General features: G+C 41.7%; 1 protein-coding gene across 2 annotated transcripts in view; it reads right to left on the bottom strand.

Moving 5' to 3' along the window:
• The window catches only part of Adam17 (ADAM metallopeptidase domain 17), a 48972-nt gene that overhangs the window by 8775 nt on the left and 30394 nt on the right, over nucleotides 1–9803 (bottom strand). For both annotated transcript variants that reach the window (XM_055625226.1, XM_055625231.1), the window contains 4 exons: nucleotides 7827–7971; nucleotides 7618–7706; nucleotides 4349–4501; nucleotides 286–485 (listed from right to left, as the gene is read on the bottom strand). In XM_055625226.1, coding sequence (XP_055481201.1) covers nucleotides 286–485; nucleotides 4349–4501; nucleotides 7618–7706; nucleotides 7827–7971 — 587 coding nt within the window. The remainder of the gene's footprint in view (nucleotides 1–285; nucleotides 486–4348; nucleotides 4502–7617; nucleotides 7707–7826; nucleotides 7972–9803) is intronic.

Below are 9803 nucleotides of genomic sequence, written 5' to 3'. Positions count from 1 at the left end.
AATGAATGAATGAATGAATGAATGAATGAATGAATGAATGAATGAATGAATGAACGAACGAACGAATAGGGTAAATCATAAAAGGGAATGCTGTATATTAGAGGTCATGCATGCAAGGTCAAGAATTTTTTTTTAAACAGGTCTAAATATTTTCATAAAGTATTGTGCGTGTGCACACAGACATACTCTTCCATTCATACGTATTACTTAGTGCCTGCATGCGCAATGCCCTATTGCCTGGCCCCGCACTACCCGATCCTCTAACTCTCTGGGGAGCGCTCTCACCTGCACTGCACACCTGGCTTCAGCGTGCAGTCGCTATTGCAGCACGTGTCGTTGTTCAGGTACATGATGCCTGGATCGCACTCTTCTCCTTCATCCACCCTGGAGTTGCCACACACCTTGTTGCTGCGCTCCTGGAAGCACTCTTGAGCCTTACTTTCTATGGTCTTGTAGATGGACTGCTTACTGCAGTTTGAAAACATCTTAAGAGAAAAAAAGGCCATGAGAGTGAAAAAGAACAAGATGAAATTCATTCCCATGTAGTGCTTCTCTACAGGGAAGTCCTAATGGTGAAGCGGCCTTCAACGTCACCACTTAACTATGTCAAACAATCACTTGCAAATGCCACAGTAAGAAATTACTGATGCTGGGCCCTGTGGCTCACGCCTGTAATCCCAGAACTCAGGGAGGCAGAGACAGGTGGATTCCTATAAGTTCAAGGCCAACCTGGTCTACACACACACACACACACACACACAAAAAAAAAAAAAAAAAAAAAAAAAACAAACAAACAAACAAAAAAAAACCCCTGTCTCATAAAAAGAGAGAGAAAGAGAAGTAGAATAAGGTAGAAAGACCAATTATTAGATATTTAGCTATTTAGATATTTAGTTCTCAGTGATTTACTTAAAGTACTGCTTGTACTGTCTCTTTGCCAAGCATGACTTCACTTGCTGTCTGGAACAGAATGACCTGGAGAAGAAGTATGGCTGTTGTTGCCGGGTGCGGTGGTGCACGCTTTTAATCCCAGCACTCAGGGAGGCAGAGGCAGATGGATCTCTGTGAATTCAAGGCCAGCCTGGTCCAGGACAGCCAGAGTTGCTATATAGAGAAAACCTTGCCTTGAAAAATAAAAACAAAAAAAAAAACAACACAAAAGAATGGGCTGTTGTAAAATCTTGCTTGCTTGCCCATCTCACCTTATGGTTTTAGAACAGTGGTTCTCAACCTGTAGGTTGTCACCCTTTCAGATATCCTGCATATCAGACATTTACAGTGTATTTCATAGCAGTGGCAAAATTACAGTTATGAAGCATCAACAAAAATAATTGTGGTTGGGGGTCACCAAAACATGAGGAATAGTATTAAAGAGCTGCAGCATTAGGAAAGTTGAAAACCACTGATTTAGAGTATAAAATGAAGAATACAAACTAAACCCAGCACAGAAGCTTTTCAGGAGCTATCCTGACTTCTGCGCACACTGACATTGGTGTTGAAAGACTGATGCAACAGTATTTTCCTCTATTCAATAAAAAATGGCTAAGGTGCTTGTTTTATTTTTTGTTTTAAGACAAGGGTCTCAATTGTGTGGCTCAGGCTTGCCTTGAACTCAGAGATACACCTGCCTCTGCCTCTCAGTACTGGGGTTAAAGGAGTGTCCCACTATGCTCCATAGGCCAAAATGGTTATGATAAGGAACTAAACCACCACAGCCAGCAAGAATACCTCTCCGTTAGCAGTTAAACTCTCAATCAATGGGTCTCTAAGGCTAATACAGTGCTGAGCACATTGTAACCAGTCTGTCACTAGCTTTCTGACCATCACCTGTAAATCCTGGTCTTCTGTTTACACCTTTACCTACTACTTTGCTTTCTTTCAGTGACTTTCCCTAGGAGGTCCCAGGCCTCAGCACCTTTCTTTCTTCCCACTAATTGCAGTGTTCACAGCTCATGCAGTCCATAGGGCAGGTGCTCGTTGGTCCACCTAGTAGCAAACAGAGCTATTTTTGTCCAGGTAAAATGAAAAAACCACCTTATTTCTGTCCTTTCATCCTTTCACCTAGTTAAAAAAAATAAGAAACTCATGAACTGATCATGGCAGTTTAATCCCAGCACAGATACAGGAGGCTCTCTGTGGATTCAAGCCTGGTCAACACAGCAAGTTCCAGAACAGCTAAGACTATAGAGAGAGACTCTGTCTCAAAAGAAAATTAAAAAAAAAAAAAGGGAAGGAGAGAAGGAGGGAAGAAGGAAGGGAAGGCAAGGCAAGGCAAGGCAAGGCAAGGCAAGGGAAGGCAAGGCAAGGCAAGGCAAGGCAGGAAGGCAGGAAGGCAGGAAGGCAGGAAGGCAGGAAGGAAGGAAGGAAGGAAGGAAGGAAGGAAGGAAGGAAGGAAGGAAGGAAGGAGAGAGAGAAAGAAAGAAAGAAAGAAAGAGAAAGAGAGAGAGAGAGAGAGAAAGAAAGAAAGAAAGAAAGAAAGAAAGAAAGAAAGATAGATAGATAGATAGATAGATAGATAGATAGATAGATAGATGTATGTAGGGCAAGAGCAATGACTCTGCCTCTGTAAAAGGAGCCTGCTGCCAAACTCAACTGAGCTCAACCACCAGGTGAAGGAAAGAACTGCCAAAAGTTGTCCTCTTAGATCCACTCATATGCCATGGCACACACATGACTTCCATAAATAAATGATTGTAAAATTTCTTTGAAAAAAACCTAAAACATAGAAGATGTATAATATATTTTCATAAGGGAAGGTGCCAACAGTTTAGTTGGGAAAACTGTTAGAAGAAAATATGGACTAAGTGTTATGGGTGCAGGACAAAACCAACTGTGCTTCACTGGCAACTCAGCATCCTCAGAAAAAACCAGTTCTGCCCACGCTCCACTCCCACTGGCAAGTTCTCACAGGCCGTCAGGGCCCATGGGGATTTCCACAGAGGAGGAAGTAGCAGCATGTGCTTTCCTTTGCAGAAAGTGTACAAAGTTAAATAGGCCCCAAGCTCAGGCAGCATCCCATAACCAGAGCAACCCAATGCAGAAGCTACGAACTGTATTTGGCCACTTAAGAATTTTTCCTCACTGAGTGTTTTATACTTTTTTTTAATTTAATTTTTTTTATTATTAGTTACATTTTATTAACTCTGTATCCCAGCTGTATCCCGTTCCCTTATTCCCTCCCTCCCCTCCTCCCTGCCCTTTCCAAGTCCACTGATTGGGGACGACCTCCTCCCCTTCCATCTGACCGTTTTATCAGGTATCTTCAGGACTGGCTGCAAAGTCCTCCTCTGTGGCCTAGCATGTTTTATACTTTTTAACTGCAGAAGCATCCAAGCATGCATTAAATGAGCGACAGTCTCATTGGTGCTCACACCCCTCATTAGTTTCCACACAGCATCACAGGTTTTCTGTATTTACCCATTTTCCTGTTTCGTGTTTGTTTTTAACAGATTTATTAAGGCACATTTAATCCCTGGTATAGGAAGGGGAGGGTGGAACAGCAAGCTGTGAAGTACTGCTACATTAAGATGAGTGACAAACTGTAAATAAAATTGTCAGGTAATTTTTAAGGCCACGCCAAAAACCCTCAAAAGTAAGACTCTGACAAAAGTCTCTATTGTAATTGGTAGCGGAAGTTTTGGTTTCTTTAAAAACTCACTTATGTTCTATAAACAGGTTTTTAGTCCCAAGTGTGGGATATGGAGTTGCTTTTAGTTTGTCCACATTTGATAACTGCCTTGTGCAGCGCAGAGAAACAAATGATCTTTGCTAGCTATAGAGAGTTTAATTCTGAGGACTCGGAGAGTATACAAACCCTTCTCCAGAAGGAGAAGGGACAAGGGCTTCGAGGAGGTGGATGGGCAGAGAGGCTTTGAGGAAATGGAAGAAGGTTGCTGGTTACCTGGACTGCTAGATACCCTGACAACTGAGATTGGTATTTTCCCAAAGAACCTGACAACCCTAACCAGCTGGAACTAAGTTTTAAAGAGGTCTATGTCCCCTTTCCTTTCTGACCTTCTCTCTCTCCTACCTAAGGTTAGGGGGTTGGAAGGGAGGTAGAAGCATTAAGAAACCTCAAATAAACTAGAGTTTAAAACCAGCACCTTCAGTAATTGTCATAGTGAACCCAATTCTTCATGTGATTAACCTTGACAAAAGTGTCCAAATGACAGCTGTAACTACACTTAAGATGGGGTTTGTGTCACTGAACCCATACAAGAAGTTCCCACTGTGTGTGACAGTTCTATCTCTAGGGAAACACCCAGGAATGGATGCTTTCCCAAGCCCTCTTTCTAGTAACACCACACAGCCTTCCTTCCAACCACTAAAACAATCAAAACACACATACCTTATTGTTCTCGTGGTCACCACTCACAGCTATGGGATACATGACGTACTTTCCTCCCTGGTCCTCATTTGGGGCACATTCTGCTAGCCCATCAGGATCATGTTCTGCTCCAAAATTGTGTCCCAATTCATGAGTTGTAACCAAGTCAGCTTCCTTAAGAATCAGGCAAAGAAAATATGTAGCTATCAGCAACTTTTGCCACTTGGGCCCATGCTACATTTTTCAGATCAAGTGGAAGTAGAACGAATCCCATAAGTGGCCCATACCCACACACATCCATTATATACAATCCAGATATAAAACACTTTTTACACTTGGGGGAGGCAGTGAATGTGTGAGGTCAGGGTTGTTTTGTATAGTATCTTTACCTGCTAAGCTATCTCCCTGGTCCCAATGAATGTAATTTGTAGGGGGAGGGGACAGAGGAGGTAAAGAGAGCTAGAAGATGGCTTAGTGTTTAAGAGTGTTTATTGCACTTGCAAAGTTCAGTTGCAACCACCTGTAACTCTAGTTCCAGGGAATCAAGCCTGCAGGCTCCTGTGTGCACATAAATTCACAATTGCACATATGCACATATATAAATACTAAATTAATTAGTTAAAACACAAAAATAAGGTGGATAGAGCCTGAGAAACCACAACCAAAGCTGACCTCTGACTACTGCATACATAGTTGGGGAGAGAAGGGGAACAATAGGGGTGTGGAGTGGAATGTGGGCGCTGGAAGCCAAAAGTTTCCCTCAAACACTGATATGATTTACTTTTCCATCTTTCACCAATAGTGGCACTCTCCTCTCAATACTTAAATGCATGCCTAGCAGGGCATCCAATTCAGGCTGTGAGGCTTGGAGGCAAATGCCTTTACCTTCTGAGTCATCTCAACTGTCCCAATGCCTTTAACATTTCTTGGGAGTTGAAAACCGTAACAGGATGCTTCATTACAAGAATGAACACTGCACTTACTTCTACTCTTTCAGGAATAAGAAATACATGACCTTCCAAGGAAAGGAACAAGGGTGGAGGGCAAGAGCTGACAAGTCAAAGAAAAAGGACATTAGTTTTTTTAAAAAGTGAAATACTACAAGCGTGGAAGAACAGAAAGGAGCTGTGAAAGAAAAAGGCTACTGTAACCAAAAACAAAAGTTAGGACCAATGAAAAACGCAAAAGGGCTGAAGAGAAAGTTAAAAACACATGTAGGAAACAAGAAAATAAATGGAAAGCAAGAGAAAGCATTGAGAAGCAACAGATAATTTACTCCAGGCAATCAAATTCCTGGTTTAATTGATTCCCAAACAGAACAGACAAGATATTGGGCCTATCTACAATCCCAGATACTTGGGAGGCAGGGACTGCACTGGCCTAGGAGATTAAGGCCACCATGGGTGACACACACAGTGAAGGAAGAAGAATACATAACACAAAAAAGTTATCCAGGAAATAGCCTAAGAATACTTTTAAACCAGGCTTCTTGATACATGCCTGCAATTCCAGCACTCAGTAGACAGGTACAGGAGAATCTCAAATTCAAGTGAGAATCTGTCTCACCAAAATAAACACACCAAACAAAAAATAAACATTTTGCATAAGGACAAAAGATATCTAGATGAAAGAGCCCACCTGCCCCACAAAGGAGGAAAAAAATAAAAAGAGCCAGATAGTGGTGGCACATGTCTGTAATCCCAATGGACCTCTGAGCTCAAGACCAGCCTGGTCTACAGATCAAGTTCCAGGCCAGCCAAGGCTACAAAGAAAAACAAATAAGCAAACAAATACACTAATACTACTAATACTAAATACTACTAATATTACTAATACTAAAGATTTATTTTAGTTATGCGCATGCAGTCTCTGTGGGGGTATGTGTAATGAGTAGGAGAGGCCAGAAGAGAGTGTTGGAGCCAGCTTTCCAGCCCCACATAGTCTATATTAAGCTCACAGTCAAAATACTAGTGTATCATATACTAATGTTTCCTAACAATACCTACTCTACATAGATCTCCACATAGTTATGGAACTATGTAGACCTGGCTGGCCACAAACTCAAAGAGATCTATCTGCCTCGACATTCCTGAGTGCTGGAATTAGAGGCATGGGCCACTGGCCTGGCTGCTCACTCTTACTTTTAAAGTGCCCTTATCCTGCACTGGGCAGCAACATATTCAGTTAAAATAGCTACTCTCTTCCTGCACTGATGCTAAGGGCATTCATGTTGCTAACTTGTGTCCAGGGAGGTATAACCAAAAACCAATGGATGAAACTCGCAGAAAAGTTTTGGTAGAAGGACAACCTACAGTAGCTCTGGTCTCTGTTTCCTTCTTTCCTTAAAGAGACCAGAACCACTTTGTGCCTATGAGGCTGCAGCATGAAAGGACAGAGGACCTGTCCTCAGAAAGGCAGAAGGGAAGCCTGGGACACCCAGACTGAGAACATCTCTGAATGTACCAGTGTACACCAGGAGAAGGCTACCTCAGCTACCATAACTAGGAAAAATAAGTCTCTTTTTAGGCCACTACCGCTTACTGTATTTTCTATTACTTGTAGCAAAACATACTTGAACAGATATACCTACACAGAAACAAGGGTTTTTTGTTTTGGTTTTCTGAAACAGGTCTCAAGTATTCCAAGCTGGCCTTGGACTACAACAGAGCTGAGGACAATCTTGAAATGTTGAACCTCCTGCCTCCACCCTTCCAAGTGCTAGAGTTATAGGTGCCATGCATCACTATCCCTGGTTGTACATGGTACATGCTGGGCAAGCCCTTTACTAAATGAGCCACATCTCCAGACTCTGAAACAAGATACAAAAATCTTTTAGAAAAAAACAAAAAGGTCGCAAAGGCTAAGGCATTTTTTAACAGTAAATGAATGCCAGTAGACAACAGAGCAATGCCTTAAACGCTGAAAGGTAGAACATACCCAACCACATTATCAACCAAGTACACATTAAAAAGATAACAGTACAAATACGTAACTGAGTTCTAATGCAATGGATTTCAAATCTGTCCTGTTTAAAAACAAAAACCAAGGCTGGAAAGTTGGTTCAGTGGTTAAAAACTCTTGGAGCTCTTCAAAGCCTGCCATGTTCAACTCCCAGCACTGATACCAGACGGCTCACAACCACCTATTACAATCCAGCTCCAGGAGTTCCAACACTCCATCCTGGCATCTGTAGGGACCCACTCTGTCTGTCTGTGTCTCTCCCACACACACAGAGGTAAATGTAAAAATGTTTAATAAAGTTCTTTTTCTTTTTTAAATCAAAAACATACCTTTGTAAGGATGGTTTTACCATAATTTTTTGTACTCGTCAGACCACTATTCAAATAGATGTTTTTCTTCCCACCTGGGCTGAAATAAGCTACAGGGGGAAAAAAAAAAAAAGTCAAAAACTGCCTCCTAAACACAGACCTGAAACACAACCCATCAGCTTTCTCTTTTGTTTCTCTCACTGCCATGACAGCACAAATGAGAGACTTACCTTTTGGGCAAACCCCTCCATGACTGTTTGCTCTGGGAGAACCAACATAAGCTAATCCAAGAGTTCCCATATCAAAATCTTGGTATGTGAAAAGATGCGCCAGGCAGACTTTAGATGCTTCTTCAGCTATATCAAAGCTAAATTGCTTTAAAGAGAGAGAAGTTTTTATTAGACTATTACCAGGCCAGGTGTAAGGGCTCCTCATGAGCATTACAGACTAGCTGCAGCTCAGCACTAGCACCCACAATCACTTGCCACACAAGATGCTTTCTCTGGGGCTCACACCCAACCATGTAAGTAGAAAGCACAGTGGTCACGGAGGTGGTGGCAACACTCAGGCACCTTTCCTCCTCTCTGAGTGGATACATTAGTCGTCCACACAGAGATCTAGTCAGGAACAGAGTAGCCCCAATTCCAAAGAGACTGCAGCCCCATGTTACAGCACATCCAAGTACTTCAAGAGTTTAAAAGCATTATGCAGAAATTCTTTTACTTTTAATTACTTGGCTTGGGAAAGTTTTTTGTTTGAATTTAAAACTTTTTATAATACAAGGGAGTTGTAAATGTAAGTTTATAGAAAAGCATACATCCTTGGTTATATGGTACCAAAACAAAAAATTTAAATGTATTTAAAGAACACTGTGGCTTGATCTCCCAAACTTCTACTCCACCCTCAACCCCACATGCCTTAATTCAGTGGCTTTTATTTTTCTACCCTAAAAATCCAAAAACTTGAAGTTTAAGAAAAAAAAAAAAAAGATTTTGAAAATATTTAATGCCAGCATTTGGGAGACAGAGGCCAGCATTTAAAATGAAAGATAAGAGAATCCCATGTACAGAAAAGAACGGCTATCTGGGATCTTGATAGTCCCTTGGCAACAGGACAAGTGAGGCTCCAGGACTTTTCTGGGGCTAAGGGAAGAAAATGGAAGGAGCATGTTTGGCCCCACAGGAAGCGGAGGTGTGCTGGGTCAGCTGTCTCAGCATGCAGAAGGTCTGGCTGCTCAAACTTACTGAATAACCCAGGACATCTACACTTGATGGGGCAAACCACAGTCACCACAAAGCTCATACATTGATGTTCTAGCCTCAACTAACTCAGAATGCAGCTGTGGAGACAAAGACTTTACAGGAGCAAGTAAGGTTATACTCACAGGCCCTAATTAAAGAGAACCTGTTCTCTTATAAAAGCTGCTTTAGGGGAGGGTTTTTTCGTTTGCACTGCTATGATCTAAATGCAGGGCCACGTGGATATGGCCACAACAAGAGCTGCACTAGAACCATATTTCCAGTACCATGTATGTCTCCATGAGACCAGAACAGACACACACACACAAAAGACGACATCAGCCTGCTAAAGATAGGCCTTAGGAGAAAACAATCCTGCTGACACTTCAATCTTCCATTTCTGGTTTCTGGAGCCGTAAAAAAATAAGTGCCAGCAACTTAACCCTCCCAGGCTGTGGTTCTCTGCTAATAGCAACTGGAACTGACTCACATTTCCCGAGACTTACCTCAAAAACAATGATATGCACACCTTTAATCCCAGTACTCCTGAGGCAGAGGCAGGAGGATTTCTGTAAGTTGGAAGGCAGCCTGGTTGGTCTACAGAACAAGTTCCAGGCAAGGCTGTACAGAGAAACCCTGCCTCAGAAAAAGAAACATCAAGGAAAAAAAAAAAAAAAAACCCAAACGAAACAAACAAACAAAAACAAAGATACTATCTCAATCTCCCTCAGAGTGGCTGGCAGATCAAATTACATATACCAGTAGTATACAAACACCACATAATCTCAATCTGGGGAGTAAAAATGATAAAAGACTTTAATTCCATTCAAGTTTGAAACTTAATCTTGGTCTTGTGGATGCATAAGCAAGAAATTCATGTATTCCACCTGGACCAACATATTGAAACTACGATAGATAGATAGATAGATAGATAGATAGATAGATAGATAGATAGATAGATAGATAGAT

This window comes from Psammomys obesus, unplaced genomic scaffold (assembly GCF_907164565.1).
Source record: "Psammomys obesus unplaced genomic scaffold, mPsaObe1.curated_primary_1811, whole genome shotgun sequence".
Taxonomy (NCBI): Eukaryota; Metazoa; Chordata; class Mammalia; order Rodentia; family Muridae; genus Psammomys; species Psammomys obesus.
This window is presented reverse-complemented; position numbering and strand designations above follow the sequence as displayed.